Raw genomic sequence first — 20,818 nt, forward strand, 5'->3', positions numbered from 1 at the left:
CGCCGAACACCAGACACACCGCTGGCGGTATGTCTCAGGGACTAATTCATACGCCTTCAGTATAACAGCCTTAACCTTTGCATAATCGCTACTGTCCTCTACGGTCAACGAGGAAAAAGTCTCCTGAGCACGCACAGTCAACACGCACTGCAGCAAAACTGTGCGGTCCGAATCTACCCAGCCCCTCGCGTCTGCAGCGTGTTCAGACAAAGTGAACAAAAATTTCAGCCTCTCCCATTAAATTTAGGCACCAAGCGTAAACTACTCAAAATATCGCGTGAATTATCACTGCCTCGAGCCAACTCTTCATTCCTTGACATGTCACATAATTTACCTTCATTAAACTCAGTCTCGCTTTCGAAGTCCAATTTAGCCATTTCCGTTTGCTGCCTCATTTTTTCCAGTGCCAATGCTTTGTCAAATTCTGCTTGCTGCCGTAATTCCAACTCCTTCTCTTTCTCCAATTGCATTCGCAATCTCAACAATTCTTTCTGCTGTTCAAAATTTAAGGCCAAATAAGGATGCGGATCCTGAGAAAAAACAGCCCCAGCCAGATTAGTAGAAGTAGGTGACGTTTGTGGGGGTGTCAAAACTTTCATCTCATACAAATTTGCCTTTACAATAGCCCTAACATTTTCCTTTAGTCTTTTGTCACCAACACATATTTTAGAATGATTGGCTATCTTTATCAATTGATCTCTAGTCCACTGCTCTAAAAACGCCTCTGATGGAGCACCAATGAAATCATCTAGCTATTCCTGCCATGACTAACAACACCTGACTAATGCACCAACAGCAACCAGCCCCCGGTAAACAAAAGAATGTACAGTATTCTAGAGTTTGGACCCATCCGATCCAATATCGGTATCGGGTTCCAATATACCTACTGACGTAATTCACCTATCGCAACAAGGAGATCCAATTTCATTATACAACGGCTTGGCTGAATACTCGATTCTGATTGGTCCAAGGGTGGGCATTATTTCTCAGTAAAGGGACACCTTGGCCTTTTAACAGTTCTAAAACCAATGCGCTACAAAATCCAGCATTCTAAAGCAGTTTAAACAGAAACTTTCGCTATTGAATTGTAGTTACATCCCCTCCCGTTTACAATGTCCAATTTCACAATTGGTGGCAACGTTGAATCACATTTCTAGTTACTGTTGCTAGCTTTACAAATCGGAATCGTCCCTTATTTGGACAGTAGAATAGGCGTTATGCATTTAACTCATGGCTACGGACGCATTTTCATCCGTATGTTTGTGAACCGTTGCGTTTATAGTAACCGCTGTTTTGAATACAATTCAATAGTTAGCTAGCTAGCTAGCCGGGATAACCAGCATGCCCTGAGACCATTCTGACCTAAAACCAAATATTTTAATATTGGCAAGGTGACAAGTGATGGTGAACCCATCATAAAGCTAGCTTGCATTCAAAACCCGTTTCAGAGGGTCTTAGAAAGACGTTATGTCTACACTGCCCGACCACACCATTTAAAAAGCAAGACAGTGCTAAGCAGATGACTTTGATTGACTTATGGTTTCATGCAGTTTTATCAAATAATGTAATGACAAAAATGGTGCTAATTGTATGGTATAAAACGAGAAGGAACTATTTTTTCTTGATAGCATCATTGTTTTCATAGAATTAACGACCAGAGGTTTTTGCTTAATAACGGTCCAAATAGAACTACCAACGGGCGTTTTGCTTGACAACGGTAAAGCCGCTACACTCTCATTCACGGGCTCTCATTATATGTTCCACTCGGGAGCGGCTGAGTCACGTGCGACGCCTAGTGGTAAAATACGATATTACCGGTCCGGTCCGGTATTTGGCTTAATATCAAACCGGTTTGAAAATTGGCCCAACCCTACTCTGTGTTTTATGTTTATTATAAATTATAAATATGTAACAATGCAATTTTAAGCCCATAGCCAAAACATTTTAGCACATAATTAGTAACTAAACAGTTCTACAAAGTTATCCAGCAGCCCCCTTATTTTTTCTCCCAGAATTCTACGAGGCTGTTTTATGCTTCTGCGTAGTACACGCACTAATGGGTCTGCGTAGGGATTGTGCGGAATGTGCGGCATGTGCGACGGTTGCAAACCACGTACCTCCTCAAAACGTCCTCCAACAAGTCCTGTCATACTGGAAAATGATTTATGAACATAATTTCAGCCCTCACAATGTCCCACTGTGGAATAATAGCGTGAAACTGAAATACTGGCTATTAGAACTAAATTCCTAAAATTTCCAATTCCTCCTAAACATAAAGAAATACATTTTAAAACTGTAAATGATATTTATCCTTCAAATGAATTCATCAGAACAAGATTTAAATTTGAGGTAGACAATTGTCACCTATGCAATACATTACATTACAGGCATTTAGAAGACGCTCTTATCCAGAGTGACGTACAACAAAGTGTATAACCATAACCAGGAACAAGTGTGTCGAAAACCCTAGAGAGAAGTACCGTTCCAAGTGCAGGGAACAACCGCGTAGTTTAACTTGCACCCCGTAGGTTAAGCTGATTAACACAAACAAAAACAGCAACAACGCAGTCTATGCGATAACTAAGTCAACTAAGAAACAGCTTACCTAGCTACAACCCTAAGCTTACAGTCAATTAGAGACTACAGGGAGGTAGGGAGGAATGGGGAGAGATGCAGCCTGAAGAGGTGGGTCTTCAGTCGTCGCTGTTCTCACCTCCACGGGAAGGTCATTCCACCATCGTGGGGCCAGAACAGACAGGAGACGTGACCGGGAAGTGCAAGTGCAAAGAGGGGGAGGTGCCAGGCGTCCTGAGGTAGCGGAACGGAGTGGTCTGGCTGGCCTGTAGGGTTTGAAGATCTTGTGGAGGTATGCTGGGGCTGATCCCTTGACTGCCTGGTATGCTAGGACCAATGTTTTGAATTTAGAAATATAGAAACAACAGAACACCTGTTCAACACCCATCCAAAACCTATGGAAATCCTAGCATGATTGGATGAGCTCCAAATCCATAAATATAGATTTCTTCTCTATCAAAACTATCCAGTTAGGACTAATCTTGAAGAACAAGCATATTGAATTTCTAGTTAACAATATCATCATCATAACAAAATACTACATACATGAATGTCGCTTCGCCAAATCCCCCCCATTGTGGAATGCAGACTACGCAGAAGTATAGAACAGCCTTTAGACGGAGACGCGGAGCTTGCACTGAGGAGGTGGACCGTTGCTTTTAACTTATTTGTAGGGGTTTTTTTTTTTTTGATAGTGTAGATATTTATTTCTCTGCACAGTTCTTGCACTTTTATTTCAAATATTCACTTTAAAAAAACTTTGTAAGGAGTTGTCAATTTGCCATGGTACTGATGTTTCTTTGAAATTCTCTTATTACTTTTTCTTTTGAATTCATCTATACAAATCTACTTACTAGTAGTTGATAATACATTTCCGTGCACTTGATTTTGTTCAAGTATTTCAAAACATTAAAGGAGTTGCCATTGCAATTTGCACTCCTATTACTACCAGTTTGTATTTGAAGCCTACTTAACCTGCAGCTCAAATAAATTGCTTTGGAATATAAATGTAATACATTTTTTACATATTTTTTGCTCTTTTAATAAGTGGTATGTGTTTATTACAGCCTCATGTAACCTTACACATAATAATAATAATAATAATAATAATAATATGATTGTTATTATTCAAGAAAAAAGAGTTCTAGTATCGGTATCAGAATCGGTATCAAAAATTTGATACCAAATTCAGGTATCGGAATTGAAAAAAGTGGATCGGTGCATCTCTGGTATTGACCTAACTAGTGCGCAACCAAGGCATAAGAACAACCCCGTAAATTGAGCATCCGCTCTAACTGCCTATCCCGATCTACATAACTCAGCCCTGGTCTTCAGGGGCTACTGACGGCAGGTTCTTATACACCAAAATCCAATGTGGCAAAGCGACCAGCAAGCTGGCAACACTGCCAAAACCATGGACGTGCTCCCGAGACAACCGCTCTCACCCCACACTACATTCATAAACAAATGAATCCCAAAGGGGAAACATGCTATTCCTACAGGGGAGTCAGCTCAACAGGTACATTTGCGCAGCAAAAAAGGTCAGAACTTACCTTCCCTTGTCCCGTGACTATTTTGCAGAAAGGAGCAAATCTGCACAAACGTGATTCCATCACCCCACAGCATAAAACAAACAACGAAAAACAAGGGAAAACAATTCCTCAACTCCCTACGCAAGCTTCCAAAAGGAGCGCAAAAAACGGAATCCCTGGACCTAACGTTACTATTCGGGGAACCCACTACTACTACGTCACCCCCCTGTCGGCATAAAGGGAAGGCGCTCCACCTTGACAAGAGATAAGTCACCAATCAATGCTTTAACAACAAAACGCATCAATTAATCACTGCTAACAGCCTAATTCTCAAATCGGACGAGCCTCCAATTTGTTATGGCCGGGCTCTGAGGCCATAGCAAATAAGGGAAGCACACGTGAGGGATTAACTAAAAGAAAGGAATTTTACCAAGATTAGTTTAACAAATGTAACAAAAATGACATTTCTAACAAATGAAACTGGCAGGGAAACACACTGTCAGGCTAACCAAGATAACAACAAATAAACTACAGAAAATCAAAGAACTCCAACGGACCACAACGTGGTGCCAGGGAAGAGGGGCCTGCCAGACTACCAGGATGGGGCAGGTTTTATGCAACCTGAAGACAATGGCCAGCTGCCTCCAATTACTTGATGGTCTCCAGCTCCAACCAACCAGGAACCAGCAACACTGAAAGACAACACACAACACAGCAACACCACAAGCCCTGGCAGAGGCCCTGGGGCCATCACACAATACAGTACACAAAGAAATGGTATGTGAACAAAAACACATTTTCAATGTGTACAAAAATGCAAAGTTACTCATGCACACAAATCACTGTTTAAATGTCATTAATTAAAACTTGCAAAATCTAGGCCATTAAAAGTATTGATATCAAAATGAGGCCAAGTTACAACAAACAATATTGGCTATCTTAGCTCACACAAATTAAACAAGCTGCAAAAGCAAAGTAACTGGGCTCTGTGTTTATTCATCTTACCCTCTGAAGTGGTCATTCAAACTTTGTGTCACATCAAAGTGTCAAATAACAAAAATTGCCTCATGGAAGAAGACATAATTTAAATTAACATTTTAAACAGCTGATAGAAACCTACACTCCAAAGAGGATATGTTTACACTTGCTTGTCAAGTTCATCTTAGAAAATGTACATGTTCTTGTATATTTGCAACTTGTAAAACAGACACTACATGGATAGGCAAATACATATACATTATCCTCATGGAGACATTTCCCTCGCAGCATGTTACATTCACATATACAAACAGACATTAACACCGAGAAACAGACAATCATTCACACTACAGAAAGGGGGGGGGGGGGGGGGGGTGAATAAATAAAGATAAAAATGACCAAATATTTACGCCTATTAAATAAATACAGAATCTTATAAACCTATCCAGACATGTTTGCCCCATTAATATACTGTACCTTTGTGGGTCAGATAAACCTTAGCCAAATAAGTACAATTTCTTTTACAATGTAAAATAATTAAAAATCTTATTTTTAAACAATTTTCTTATTATTAATAATAATAATAATAATAATAATGCATTTTATTCATAATGTGGTTTCATAAGCACTGAATGCACACAATTATTCAAACATATAGTGCAGTCATTTAAGTTTTTACATGTAACACCACTGAATTGCAAATTATTTCTACTAGAAATGATTGACACTTTTGCACGGCACACAAAGTTTGAATGACCACATTCTCTTCAGATGGTAAAATGAAAAAAACACAGAGCCAAGTTACTTTAAATAATTTAGTAAGCATTTAGTAGCATTGCTTTGGAATACAGCTTGATTCATTTGTTTGAGGTAAGATAGCCAAAATTGTTTGTTGTAATTTGGCCTTGTTTGTATAACAATACTTATTGTATTCATTCATTCATTTATTTATTTATTTATTTTACACTTCATACATGTCTGTAACACAAAGTGCTTTACAGAAAGAGAAGACAATATAAAAGAATAACACAAGATAAAACAAGGATACACCATACATAGATTCTTATAAAATTCCTCCCCACTCCCTTCCCACTTCTAATAGCAGGCCTAAATTTTGCAAGTTTTAATTGACTTATAGACAGTGCTTTATATGCATGAGTAACATTAGTAACGTTTTTGTACGTTGAGAACATGGTTTCATTAGACTGATATATAGGCCGCCTTATTTAGGCACATAACCAGCCAGAACCACTACTAAAACCACAGAGAAAAAAGCCCTATATATACAATGAAATCATATCCCCCTAATATGTGACCTAGACAAAATAATCGAGGTTTAAGAGACTAATGTGACACTAATTTTTTTTGCCCCAATCGAGTATTGAGCGATCTAAATAGATCGCAGCTGTTCTTTGACAATTCAGTACTTTTCTTGCGCCCCTCCAAACTTTACGCTGCGTAACCTATCTCAGAAATTACACTATACTGCTCTCTTGCGGTGAATTCGCGAAGTTTTCAAAGTACTGTCACAATGGACAAAACAAAGAATATATCATTATCGAGCGTAAATACATATATTTGTCAGTAAATTGATGAAACTTAAATAACTGTTCTAAGTAGTGTGTTAGAACTACAGAGGTTAATTAAAAAAAAAAAAAAACAGTAGAGTTGTGGTCGTATCATATGACCATATGATGACGACATACCTCATCCTCCATCCACTGTAGACCTTCCTTAATGTGTGAATTTAAACGATTTGTGCAGCATGCATGCGTGACAAGAAATACATACTGCTTATGTTACTAACATGAAAACAAGAAAGGTCCTTGAACAATTTCATACGTGTTCGAGAAATACCTGAAAAGTATTGTGGAACTGGACTTCGGACAGCCTCGCTTCGCTAGAGGATGTTGATGCGACGAGGGTGCTTTTTATAGGGGCAGGAAAATGTTTCTCATGTACAAGGCGTCCAGGAAATGAGTTAAACCCGCCATCAGTACCTACCCTAGACTAGAGTAGGAAGAGGCAGGAGAGGGACTGGTTGCCGTCTACAGTGCTAATTTCGTCTGTTCCTAACGGTTTCTCTGACAACGAAACAAAAATGATGCATTCTCTTTAAGAATCGTACAACATCGTATAAACAGGTTTGTATACTTTTGTCATTCTTCAGAGTTAATTTTGGCTATGTGTAGCCCACTATGTAACACCTACCGTTACATGTAACGGGCAGTAGGCTACTTGTGCATGTTTGGTTGTGTAGATAGCCTAAACAAAGATGCTTTGCCTTGTGCTGTATTTTTGCTGTTCTTTTCCCGTCAAAATATCATTAACGTTTCTCAGAACTCACTTAGAAACATCTGAACTAAACAGAAAACCCAGTGTCGTTTTCTTGCTTCTTTCCGTCGGACACAATTCAGATTTAACGAGTGTTGTGCGGGAGGTTGAAATGTTCCTTGTCACACGCTGTTGTAGTAGCAGACATGTTCTCGGGCGAAACTCATAACCATACTAGACTTCTACAAGTAATCACATTGACATTAGCATGAGCATTGTCGAGGAAGTTTACATACATTTGATTTAGTTTCTTTGTGCCCTTACCTTTCTGGATTTGGCCTACAGTTTTTCTCAGTGCTGTTAGCAACTGGAATAAAAAAGGAACATTCAGCTGGCAGCAGTTCTTTTTTCTGCGATGCCATGCTAGGTTTGAAGGTTTCCAGTATGGAACAGCAGTGTAATATTTGACAGTTTGGTTTCTAGGACAACAAAGGGTGGAAACACGGGACCGTGTCACTGCGGAATTGAAGTTGTGCGCCTGTACTAAAACCATATTATACACTCTAAGACTAAAACCCACCGAAGTTCAAGTAGGCTAAACCAAATGCGAACAGACTTGGATCAACCGAAGCCGCTATTATTGCACAGAAAAACCGCATGTTTTGGTTTGCTGTTTTTGCTGAAATTGGTTCGCAAAAGTCTCAGACATTTAAGGTACCCGGTACATTACAAAGGGCGCAAACACAGTTACCCGCGGGCTTTCTGGTCCCGTGAACATGACAAAATGGTGAGGTCACCATGATTTTGTAGACCCACGTGGAATGTGTTTTCTCGGCACGTGCTGTAACGTATTTTAATAAGAAAGCTAGTGGCTTGGTCGGGTTTTCACCGTGCTGATACGGTTAATTTGCGGTAGCCTACTCCTGGCTTCATTCATGTTGCTGTTAAGTGTCCGTGACTGCCCGTGTCGATTCAAATTCCATGCTATACGAATACTTGCATTTTAACACACATTGAGTATTTATAGCTGACTTTTTACTGTAGCAATTGAGGTTGTATATACCTTCAACAAGGGAACAAATGCTGTGTCTCATATCATGGTCATTGGACAACTACAAAACACAGGTTCAATAAGTGACATCAATGACTGTTACTTAAATCTCCTTTTACGAAACATTGGCCGTTTCCTTCCTCAAGTAACAAGCGAACGAGACCTGCCCAGTTTCTAAATGTGAACAATTTATTACGGTTAAGAATAAAATGAAACCCATAGAACTATTCTTTAATTGTCCAGACCCTACCATGTGTATCATACCGATACAATGGTAAATTGAATGTAAAATATTTGGTTGTTACTTTTTGCCCGAAAACAAATTTATGTAGGCTAAGATGTTGTTGAGTCAGAGTGCATTTGAATTGCTTCAACAGTTTACTGTCAGTTGTATTTAGCAATCAGTAAAGTGTTTGTTCATGAAACAACGACATAATCTTACGAGAACACTCTGGAGAGGTTATCTGACTTCCTTCTATGGTGGAGTTTCATATTTAAAGACATTGCGTGTCACAGTAGGTGCTCTATAATTAGACCGATAACGTGCATGTCACAGTGGAGTCTGAGGCCTGTGGGTTCTGCATAGACTCTTGACTAGATTAGAAACTCGGCTCATTGTCAACTTACTCAAGATTACTAGAATTTAAAATGAGTTTGTGGAAGTCAAGAGCAACTGAACTACATTTGTACCAGAGCAACAACATTTTTTTCCCCAGTAGTTTTGACATTGCTTTACTGTTTCTACCCTCTCATTTATAAATAGCATACAACCTACACAAGAGTGTGTGTGCGTTTGTGTATATGTGTGCGTGTGCGCGTGTATGTGTGCGTGTGCGTGTTTGTGTGTGTGTATGTGTGTGTGTGAGTGTGCGTGTGTATGTGTGCGTGTGCGTGTGTGAGTGTGTGTGTGTGTGTGTGTGTGTGTGAGTGTATGCTTCTTCTGAATACAACAGTCTGCTTTGTGAACTTTCCCGGAACATTCTAACTATTCTTTGCTGATCCCACGGACTTTGCAGTTGCTGTAGTTTGCAAAGTTTGAGCAGCAGGCTGGTTTGAATGAATGCAGAACCAAGTGGTTGTATCATGACTGATTCAAACAATGCCTATCCCAGATTTTTCCTTTTCTCCCAGTATAAGATGCCCAGGTATATTTGCAGGCATGTGCAACAATTGCCTAAACCTCTGCCAGACTGGGAGACAACAAACAAGGGTCCATGTCCTTCAGAGTGTGTACAGACAGGACATTATGCATTGATGCATAACATTACATTACATTTTATTTGGCAGATGCTGTTAGCAACGTACAATAAGTGCATAAGAATCGTCTACAGAATTATACATGTCAGGTAATCATATGCTGTGCAGTAATGGGCTTCACACATTCAAATAAACGCAAGCTTGTGCAGACGAAAGTAATGCAGTATCCAGCAGAAGAGGATATCTGCTGTGAAATGTATTGTTCACACCAGTGGTAACCAACCCTGTTTCTGGAGATCTAAAGTTCTGTAGGTTATAATTTCAACCCTAACAAAGCACACCTCATTCAGCAGCTAGAGCAGGTCTGCCCAATCGTGTTCCTGGAGATCTACCATCCTGGAGGTTTTCACTCCAACCCTAACTAAGCACACCTCATTCAGCAGCTAGAGCAGGGCTGCCCAATCATGTTCCTGGAGATCTACCATCCTGGAGGTTTTCACTCCAACCCTAACTAAGCACACCTCATTCAGCAGCTAGAGCAGGGCTGCCCAATCGTGTTCCTGGAGATCTACCATCCTGGAGGTTTTCACTCCAACCCTAACTAAGCACACCTCATTCAATAGCTAGAGAACTTGTTGAGCTGCTAATTAATAGACTCAGGTGTGGCAAAGTAAGGTTGAAATGAAAACCTACAGGATGGTAGATCTCCAGGAATAGGGTTTGTTACCGCTGGTTCACACATTGTTTTGACCCCACCAGGTCTTCATCCAGAATGTGCCCCAGGTGGGTGTGTGTACAGTATAGATAAGGATGAAGGTTGTGTTTCACATTGGTCCTTGTGAATGATTGTGTTTTTGAAGCAGCAGTGAGACGGTGTCGCGTCCTTCTCTCCCGCAGAGTCGAGGAGCATGCAGGGCGCCATCGTGCGGGTGTGCGTGGTGGTGACGGCGGCCATCCTCAACCACCCGCTGTTCTTCCCAAAAGAGAACGCCACCATCCCGGAGCAGGACGAGGCGCTGCTGGCCCGCATGAAGGAGCACGAGGAGCGCCTGGAGGCGGAGCAGGCCAGGCTGGAGGAGGAGCTGTCCCGGCAGGAGAAGCGGGAGGCGGGAGGAGCCCACGAGGAGGAGGAGGAGGAGGAGGAGCGCTACGGCTGGTACTTCTGGAGCGCCCTGTCCCTCGTCATCTTCCTCACCATAGAGGTGTGCAGGCAGGATTTTATGGGCTCCTCCCCCTCGCGGGGCTCCACCCACGGGGACGAGGAGGGTCTGTCTGAGGGGCCCGTGCTGACCAAGGCCCTCTTCCCGGACAAGGGGGTCCTGAGCAGCTTCTACGAGCGGTGCATCCGCGCCTCGGCCCAGGACGCCCGCAGGACCTGCGAGTTCGTGGAGGGCTTCGCCGATGACCTGCTGGAAGCCCTGCGGAGCTCCAGCGACCGGGACGCCGACATGGAGGTGGAAGACTGCCTGGGGGTGGGCAGCGCCTTCGAGGCCTGGAGGGTGAGCAGGCCGCTCACCTGCGACCTGGTGGTCCCCTTCGTCCCGCCCGAGCCATACGGCTTCCAGTTCCGGCTGTGGTGCGACCCGCCCGGCGACACCCCCCCGGACATGCAGGGCTGCGGCCGGATCGCGGTGACCAGGACCCGTGAAGGCGGGCCGGACTGCCTCTGCGGGACGGCCGACCTGGGCGAGGACATGCTCTGCCTCCTGCACGGCAAGAACGACAGGCCCAGGCCCGGCGACGGCGCCGACGACGACCTCCTGTGCCTCAAGAACACGCCGTACCTGGCCAAGGACCAGGTCATGAAGTGGTTCCAGATCTCCGTCACCAAAGCTTGGGGGCGCATTTCCCACAAGTACGAGTTCGAGCTCACGTTCCGCAACCTGGACGCCCCGGGGGCCCTGAAGGTCCGGTTCCGGTCGGGACGGGTGATCATGCTCAACATCACCCCCGTCGTCCAGTTCGAGGACACGGACGCCTACTTCGTCTCCCACTTCCCCTCTGAGAATGGGAGCTGCTCGGATACCTACTGGTCCCTCTCCTTCGCCGTGTACGAGAAGAACCTGCTGAAACTCTTGGCCAAGGGCTTGCCGGAAAACTCCTGCCACGTCCGCTGCCTCCAGATCCTGTCGTTCCTGCACAAGAAGCAGGAGGGCCTGACGGGCAAGAGCGCCCTGACCAACTACCACCTGAAGACCGCCCTGCTGCACCTGCTCCTGGGCACCAGGGCGTCCGCGTGGCGCGGCGAGGACCTGGGCGTCCGCCTCCGCGACGTCACCGGCTTCCTGGAGAAGAGCCTCCAGGAGAAGCGGCTGTGTCACGCGCTGGTCGGGAACGCCCGCGTTCCGAGGGAAATCGGGCTTCCGGAAATGTTCCGCGCGGCAGAGCCCATGAACCTGTTCCGGCCGCTGGTGCTGCAGAGGCATCTCTACGCCAAAACGCTGGAGCACTTCCAGGAAATGCTCAGGAACGCGTGCGCGCTCATACGGGAGTACACGCCGCAGGTTCCAAACGGAGACGTGCCCCACACGCTCGCCGCCGGTGTATGATTTTGGTAAAGGCCCGTTTCTCTGTGCAGAAACATGCTCCTTTGTATGGAGACTGAAAGTTAGTCCCGGGTCGAAGTCTAACTGCACATGCTGTGTCCTCAAGAAAGAAATTCCTAAATTTCTTGTGTTTTGGTGAATTTATTTCAGTTGCACCGACAAATTCATGATGTTGCGAGAGTAAAAAAAAACAGCACAACACTTGCTGTTGTATCTTTTCGGGCCCATATTCAGTCCCTGGGTCTGCTGTAGTTAATTGCTGTGTGTTTTACTGTTACAGCTGTGTGTTACAGTTGGACCGTGTGGAAAAGACGCCTAACATGTCTTCTTCTGTAGAGCACAGGCATAATTATATTGTACTATAGCCATCTCACTGGCAACATTACGCACTGAGCTTGTATGCAGCTATAATGGCAGTTTTATATGAATGTATGTTATATTATTTATACCAAACAGGTTTATACTGTGATTGGGTTGGACTGCGCTTTATGAAATTATGCATGTGTCAGCCTGATTGACTGTTTGGCCTTGTTTTGGACTCAGCGGCTGTGTTATGCTAATTTTATGTTTGCCAACGCGCATTTCTGGGGGAAACAGTAGCGCACTGTGTGACTCTCACTTTTGACTCGTTTTTGAATGGCCTTTCAGTTCTCTGCAGAGCTGCAGGTTCACGTCTGTCATCGTCTGCATTGCGCTCGACACACAGGCTCACATATGTGGCTCTGCTCCAGTGTGCATTGTACAGGAAATGAAAGTAGCTTGTCAGAACTAGCCAGACATCGATCCGGTGGATGTAATGCAGGGCACACAGGCCTGTTGCTTTAGCTGCATCTGAAGTTCGAAAAGTGAAACATTTACATTCCCTTTTCCAAGGAAAATAACATTTTCAACAAAGCAGCCTATTAAAGTGAACCAAATGGTCCAAATGAGTGAAGTGCCTGGCAGTGAACTGAGTTTTGATTGTATGTACATATATTTTTAAAATGATCATAACTTTAATATATGTTTTTGTATAAAAACAGCTTTTGAAGATACATGACAAGCCAACTGGTGTGGTGACTCTAAATACTTTTTTGTACTGTATTATTTCATAATGAAGGTGTGATATATTTTATATCAAATATGGAAGTGCCTTTTATACATATTTTGGTATCATTTATAAAAAACTAAATTGTATATAGTTATTGTTGAAAATATTAATAAAAACATTATTTCAAAATAATTTGATTGACTCTGATTCATATTCAATCTGGAGAAAGTGAGATTGAACATATTTATTCCTGCTGAGACATACTCAATTGGAATAAATTTTTGAAAACTCAAACAAAATATTGAATGTTTCCCCAGTCAGTCATATAAGCAGTGGAAGCTTAATGATAAGTTCCGGTATGGCCTGAAAATTCATTATTTTTTTTAAACGATTAGATTTATAATGCTATTCTTGGATAAAGTGACATAAATATTTAATAATAAAACTTCCTATTAAACCAAAGTATGTTATAATATAGTGTAAATATATAAGCTGGACATGTTCATTGAGGATAATGGTGTGCATTATCCTGTTATAGTGTAAATATATAAGCTGGACATGTTCAGTGAGGATAATGGTGTGCATTATCCTGTTATAGTGTAAATATATAAGCTGGGCATGTTCAGGAGGATAATGGTGATAAATAAACTAATTGCATTAGTGATAATGTTGCATAATATTAATAAAAACATTATTCAAAATAATTTGCATTACTCTGATTAATAATCTGGAGAAGTGAGATTGAATATTTATCTGCTGAAATAATAACTGAATTTGAGATAATTTTGAATATCTAACTAAATATAATGTTGCATGTTCAGTGAGATAATGGTGAGCATTATACGTTAGAGTATGTGTGAAAATTCATTATTTTTAAGTTAAATATAAGCTGGATTCATTGGATAAAGTGACATAATATGTAAAATAAACTGACTGTCATATAACCCATGTTTATAGTGTAAATATATAAGCTGGACATGTTCAGTGAGGATAATGGTGTGCATTATCCTGTTATAGTGTAAATATATAAGCTGGACATGTTCAGTGAGGATAATGGTGTGCATTATCCCGTTATAGTGTAAATATATAAGCTGGGCATGTTCAGTGAGGATAATGGTGTGCATTATCCTTTTATAGTGTAAATATATAAGCTGGACATGTTCAGTGAGGATAATGGTGTGCATTACCCTGTTATAGTGTAAATATATAAGCTGGACATGTTCATAGAGGATAATGGTGTCCATTACCCTGTCTGGCCAGAGGAGGGCATGCTCCCTTTCCTGAGTCTGTTTCCTCTCCAGGTTTCTCCTGAAGACCATGCAGGGAGCTTCTCTGTTCCCTGCTGCCTTGAGCCTGCTTTTCTGTGGGTTTGGTCCATGGTGCCGTACAGCACACGGTGATAAATGTTACGTAAAATACACTATATAATTCTGATTTTAAATGCTGAAAACTGTCAGAAAACAGCCAGGAATCCGATTACTGTTTTGCAATAGCAGATCAGTCACATGACTGGAATTATCTAGATGTCATTCAGAGCAACTTACATGAGAACACGTGCATACATCAGGGTCAACAGCAACAGTATCCTAAGTCAAATGTATCAATAGTGGCCAGTTCTAATGCAGCCATAAAATTATTTTTTTATTGCTGCTGCAGTTCACTTCATTTTTGTTTTCCCTTGGAATTAATTTCAAGAATGATATACACACACCTGGTTTCAGTGTCATACCTACCTGCAGCACATTCCTACGACCAGAAACCATTCATCCATCCATTATCTGTACCCGCTTATTCCTGATCGGGGTCGTGGGGGGAAAGGCCCCGGCCGGGATTCAAACCCAGACCTTCCTGCTGTGAGGCAACAGTACTACCCATCCCCACCAGGGAATATGAGAATGAAAAATGGGAACAGCTTTAATACATGTAGTAAGCAAAAGCATTGTCCAGATCATGAGACAATCCACAGAATAGTGACACACTTTTTCCTAATCTTTGATAGAGTTTATGCACCCACGACAGAAACATTCTAAAGAGCAATAGGGTTTTGTCACTAAAAGCATGTAAACAATTAATGACATCTAGTGGTCAAATCTGGTAATGCTGTAAACATCTTGAGAAAACAAAATTTACAACAAAATGTTTTCTAACTTACTGTCTTATTCCAAATATCTCAACAAAGTTGGTAAAGAATGCTTATGTTTTGAAGACAAAAATCAAGAACAAATAAGCATATGTGAAAAATGGTCTTTGTCTTTATTACAAAAGTCAGTTTACAAGCCATGATTATCAATTAAGAAAATTCAAATCCTCATTCAGTAAAATCTTTTTTGAACATTAGTACCCTAATCAACACACCAGCATTATCTGTTGTCTGATTTACCTAAATCAAAGCAACACTGGTGGTCCCTAAAGACAGGTGACATTTTTGACACAAAAACACCCTGTTTAGCTGATCTGGCATATAAAGAATATGGATCAGATAACTATAGTAAACCACATTTTATGAAAAATCAAAGCAATCATAGAGAGATATCAGGCAAATGACCACAGACTTTGCCAAAGGAAAAACTCTTAAGTTCCTGGAGGGATTCTCTCCTTCCTACAGGCCATAATCATAGTCAGGCTTGCCCTCTTTGTAAGAGTTGTAGAAGGCCTTGTGTGTCTCTGTGTCAAACATGATGGCCTTGACTGTTGGGTCCTGGAGCATGCGCTCTGTCCAAGCCTTCAGCTCCGGGGCTCCATCCATGCAGCTGAAAAACAGGGTCCTTTCCGTTAAAGGAATACACATAAAAGGCTGACGTCAAGTCTGCCTGTAAAGACAAGCCTGTAAAAGTCCAACTGAAGCCACGGTGACTATTCCTTTGCCTTGGAGAAGAACACACACTGAACCTTAAGCAGAACTGATCCTTCACAGTTATAGTACCACATTCAACAGACGGTTTCTAAGGCTGTTTCCATGCCTGGTCCGCACCCAACGAGGTAGGTGTGAAAGCACCCTAAGACATGCATTTTGAGCTCAGCCATTATTGTCTAATTAGCAGCACACTGCAGCAAACCAAATCTGTGTCCCTGTTTCCTGTAAATGAGTTACAGGATTTCTGCCCTTATCCGCTCTGGGCGTGTCGAAGTGTCCCTGAGCAAGACACCTAACCCCTAACTGCTCTGGTGAATGAGAGGCATCAATTGTAAAGCGCTTTGGATAAAAGCGCTATATAAATGCAGTCCATTTACCATTTACCATCCCGCTGTAGCATTGATACATACTGTTTGAGTCCAAAGGTCTCCATTCTTTCAAACCAGGGCCACATCATGTAATCAATCATGGTGATGGAATCTCCCCCAAAGAACTTAGTCTTCCTACCAGCAAGGGTCTGTGACAAAACAAGGATATCAATCAGAGGCCAATACAACACAAATTCACTACATAAGATATACATATTTTTTTTAAATCTTACCTCGTTCAGATTAAGGAGCTTCTCCTTCAGCTCTTCTTCCAGCTTTGAAGTGTCTTCGCCGTTTCTTTCCATCGTTGGAATCCTGTAAAAGTATGGGCTGACCTGGGGGAAAAATTTAAAAAATACAACTGTTTTGGCAAACAACGTTGTCTACAGTCCCATCTCAAAATCAATGAACAACCATGAACATGTGCCACACGATTTTCAGGTGACACATTTTAGAACATGACGTGTGAAACCGGCTTTGCGTAGCTCGAAGCATCTGCGTTTGCGTGCTTGCATAGGGTATGTTTCGGGCCTTGATTTTAGGTGACGCATTTTAGAGCGAAACGACGCGTGAAACCGACCAGAGTCTGCTAATGTGAGAGGGGGCAGAGGATGCCCTCCTGACAGTAAAACGTCCTCACTCATGCCACGCTATGGCTAATTATGCTGGATGAACTAGTGCTTTGGGTTGACCTCCATCATGGGAGGCCCCAGGTAAGGCTTCTCGACCACATACAGACCAGATTAACTGCAGGCCCACACATCTGTCACGGGAGACAGGCCTGAGCCCAAGACCTGATTTTAAGCACTGAGAGTTTAAAATATCCAACAGGAAGCAGGTAAAAGGAAGTTGTGATTTGAACAGGAAGTGAGTGAGGCTCTAAACACAGGCCATGTCTGAAACAGCTTACTTGCCTACTATTGAGTATATAAGTCGAGAACACTGGATGAGACAGCTTTTAAGTAGGCAAATTTTTCTCTAAAGGCAGCGTACATAAAATCCCGGGGTATACTTATTTTCAGGGTTTCGCTGAGTGCATTCAGGAGCACACTTTTCAGGAAGTGAACACTAAACAGTAGGCAACATGTTTAGTAAACAGCACATATTTGGAGGACATGGTAGTTAGGAGGTCGTTTCAGACATGGCCCCAGAATGTACCTTGGAAAAATGCTCCAGCAGCATCTTCTGTTGAGCCTTCTCAAATGGATCCGCTGGAAGCAGCTTCTTCTCTGGGTAAACCTCATCCAGGTAGTCGCAAGTGATTGGTGATTCATAGATCACCTGACCACCTGGAGTCTCCAGCACTGGCACCAAACCAAATGGGTTCTTCTTCAGGAACCAATCAGGTTTGTCCTTCAAATTAATGTTGACGGTATCATGTCTGAAATACAGAAAAGCTTAATGAAACAAAAGGCTCTATTTTCTATTAAATGCACATCTGTCAAGGTGACATTGAAGTACACTGAAAAAGTGATATTGATTTTCACAGGCCAACTGCATCTAGGTTAACCTCATGAGACGTGCATAAGGTTATGAGAACTGATAAATGCATTGATGTCAACATTAGCTTACTTGACGCCCTTGGCATGAAGAACCAGGCGTGTTCTCTGTGCAAAAGGACAGAATCTCATGCTGTAGAGCCGGATCCTCCCGTTAGACACCGGACCTGGAGGTGAACTTCCTGCCGAGTGAAGGAAACAGTTTTTGAACCATACCCAGAACCCGTTCCTGTAAAATGACTTAATCCTCGTTTGTCCTTTATACAACCAATCATCAAACCATATTACAGACCCTATGACTACGTGTCATGGCTGCCAATATCATTACAGACCAAGCACCATGGTTAACAGATGGCAACAGACATTGTGCATTGAAGGCTACCTTTGGCTTTCTCAAAAAAATAAAAAAAGTCCACATATTAAAACAGGACTAAAGACAAGCCAGACCATCTTAATTTCCCACTGCTCAGGGAGTCCTGCTTTAGAGCTCTGTACGCCAGGTTAGGAGCCTGTGTACGTTAGCCTTGGATACGACCAGTATTTGAACGGCAGGCCTGTCCCTAATCCCTGTTCCTGGGATGGTAAGTATGCCACCCGCCAAGTTACGCCCCGATGGGGCGACATGCCCCATATTTCAGAGTTTTCATACAGAAATAACCACAATGACCACAGACTCTCAGCCCTTAAAAACATTAACTTCTGTACCTTCTGACCCCATGTAAAGAGGCAGAATTCACAAACAACTTCACTACAATAAAGCCCCAAACTTATGGGATTTTGCGTTTTCCTTCTTTTTCCTCTTTTTCCTGATTGCATCATCACAAATGCTCCTGTCCCACAATCAACAATTCTCCCCACTGGACATTAGCTACATCTGCCAATAACAACATCTGATCAATGTAGCCAATTTCAGCATACTCGGATACACAGGCAAAATGGACATATTACCAACTTTGTTTTGTGTGGAAGCTTGCTAACTAATAATTGCCAAAAACTTACAACAATTGTTTTTACAGCTGTTTAATCTTCGTGGAAAACTCATAATGTTTCTGAAATGCATAATATCATTTTGTGACTAGGGATGACAAACTGCCATGTAAAAATAAAGAGTGAATCTGAACACGTTAATTCGCATGAATTTATTTTCAATGTATTTCCCCCGAGTACCCGAATGTATAATGCTCGAGCAGCCCTCGTCTTTCGAGCACTTGAAAGCTCGAGCGCTGGCGCCCGTCCCTAATCGTTACCATACGTTTGAAGGGTACGGTATGTCTCGTTCTGTTTCCATGTGGCGGGCAGTGACTGACAGAAGGAGTCAAAGCTGAAGCAAAACCATTGTCAAAGAGGCACTGAAGCTTGTCCTCTCAAGCTTCTCTACAGCACATAATGGAATTCTACACAACAGCTTTATATTAATTTTCATTAATTAATGTTTATTTTATATGAGTATAGTTTTCAGATAACCATTCCAGTGCCATGTCAACCATGTTACTCTAAAACAAAGCAACAGCGTTGACTATTTAAGGCTAATCCGTTAATTAATATTATCTGATTGAATGACAACATTGCAACAGTAATGATAATATTGCATTTTTAATCAAATCAAAGGGGCACATAGAGTAGGCTACTTCGGGCAAATGGGGCGGGTGCTCCAGCAGCCGGTGCCCCCCACTCCCACCCCCGCTTGTGCCTGTCTGAGTCTCTTATAGGTCATACCTGAAAAATGTTTGTATTTTAAGAGGTAATGTCCTGAACTCACATTCAGATCAAATGAACATTTGAAATTAATGCGACTTTTCCGTAAGGGGTCAATCCTCCCATCTGAAAAATTAGCTAAACATAATAACCCTAAACCGGTTGCATTCCTACTTCCCAGAGTGTATGACATAGATGACTGCACACAGACGCATGTAGCTATGGAATTAAATATTGTGCACGATTAATAGGGCCTATTTCGTGAGTACGATTTATATGTCGTACACACGATCTCTGGTGAGCGCGAATGAAAAAAATCTCATTCTATGTCACCCGCAGGGCTCCGTAATAAAACGAGTTCTACTCAGAGACTGTAAAACAATAGGAAGAATACTACAGGGGTGTGACATTCTTCCTCTTGCAGAGGATAAGCATGCTCAGAATGACTTTGCAGAACATAACAGATAACAGATAACTGCATGCGCGCAAAACCTGCCTCGAAAGTTACAAATGGATTGTTTTTGTATTCACTGTAATGCAAGAGACACGAACACATGTTCATTATCTTGACTATTATTTTTACGTTCTTTAGCGAGCATTTTTACATAAAAAAGTTCTATTTTGCCGATACCTACTGTACACATATGACTGTAGCTAGCAACACAATGGCTTAAGTGCTGTATATTAACGCACCAGACAAGAGACTGAAATCTGTCTAGAACCAAATGCTGGCTATAGATACAGAAGATTTAGCGAAATGTAGGCTATTACCTTTTCCAAGACACTTTCCAGATGAAGCCATTTTAATTCAAGGCAGTATAGTTTACCGGATAAGTAGCAATTTATTCCCGTCGATTTTAAAGAAAAACACTTAATCATACAGTTTTGTGTTCAGCATTCACAGACCATAGACACACACACTAACGTGCTCACAAGCAAAATGAAATGACGGCGACAGTCGCGATCCTCCGCTTGTACTTGAAAACTGAATCACGTGAGAATCAATAAAAAAAGTTATATAACTGACAGGTCATATGTACTGCAAGACATCATGATTAAAATGTTCACACCTATAATATAAACATTGCCACACGTCAATATTTACATTAGTGACTGTGCAATAACAGTAACACAGACGTGTAAAATAACATATATCGCTTCTGTAAGGACACCCGGAAGCCCGAGGTCCCGTCTTGCACGGTGCACGCTGGCTCGAGTGG

The 20,818-nt window shown here is 42.1% G+C and overlaps 2 protein-coding genes across 2 annotated transcripts; one reads left to right on the top strand and one right to left on the bottom strand.

Annotated features, from left to right (window-relative positions):
• Positions 1 to 6,768: 6,768 nt before the first annotated feature.
• On the top strand, positions 6,769 to 13,374 carry itprip (inositol 1,4,5-trisphosphate receptor interacting protein). The gene is made up of 2 exons (XM_064317366.1): positions 6,769 to 7,228; positions 10,504 to 13,374. The coding sequence occupies exon 2, from the start codon at positions 10,515 to 10,517 to the stop codon at positions 12,153 to 12,155; it is 1,641 nt and encodes a 546-aa protein (XP_064173436.1). The 5' UTR covers positions 6,769 to 7,228; positions 10,504 to 10,514; the 3' UTR covers positions 12,156 to 13,374.
• A 2,038-nt stretch (positions 13,375 to 15,412) lies between these two features.
• Positions 15,413 to 20,748, bottom strand: LOC135244887 (glutathione S-transferase omega-1-like). The gene is made up of 6 exons (XM_064317547.1): positions 20,370 to 20,748; positions 17,977 to 18,085; positions 17,563 to 17,785; positions 16,638 to 16,739; positions 16,447 to 16,553; positions 15,413 to 15,932 (listed from the first exon to the last, which is right to left on the bottom strand). Exons 1-6 carry the CDS (start codon positions 20,398 to 20,400, stop codon positions 15,782 to 15,784), a joined length of 723 nt encoding a protein of 240 aa, XP_064173617.1. The 5' UTR covers positions 20,401 to 20,748; the 3' UTR covers positions 15,413 to 15,781.
• Positions 20,749 to 20,818: the final 70 nt, after the last annotated feature.

This window comes from Anguilla rostrata, chromosome 18 (genome assembly GCF_018555375.3).
Source record: "Anguilla rostrata isolate EN2019 chromosome 18, ASM1855537v3, whole genome shotgun sequence".
Lineage (NCBI taxonomy): Eukaryota > Metazoa > Chordata > Actinopteri > Anguilliformes > Anguillidae > Anguilla > Anguilla rostrata.

What these genes read in the sequence shown, in the direction of transcription:
- LOC135244887 (XM_064317547.1), bottom strand. Translation starts at nt 20,400, where the DNA reads ATGGCTTCATCTGGAAAGTGTCTTGGAAAAG. An exon ending in AGCTCCTTAATCTGAACGAG is followed by an intron (nt 16,554 to 16,637) that starts GTAAGATTTAAA and finishes GTTTTGTCACAG; the next exon opens with ACCCTTGCTGGTAGGAAGAC. An exon ending in GAGACCTTTGGACTCAAACA is followed by an intron (nt 15,933 to 16,446) that starts GTATGTATCAAT and finishes CCTGTTTTTCAG; the next exon opens with CTGCATGGATGGAGCCCCGG.
- itprip (XM_064317366.1), top strand. Translation starts at nt 10,515, where the DNA reads ATGCAGGGCGCCATCGTGCGGGTGTGCGTGGTGGTGACGGCGGCCATC.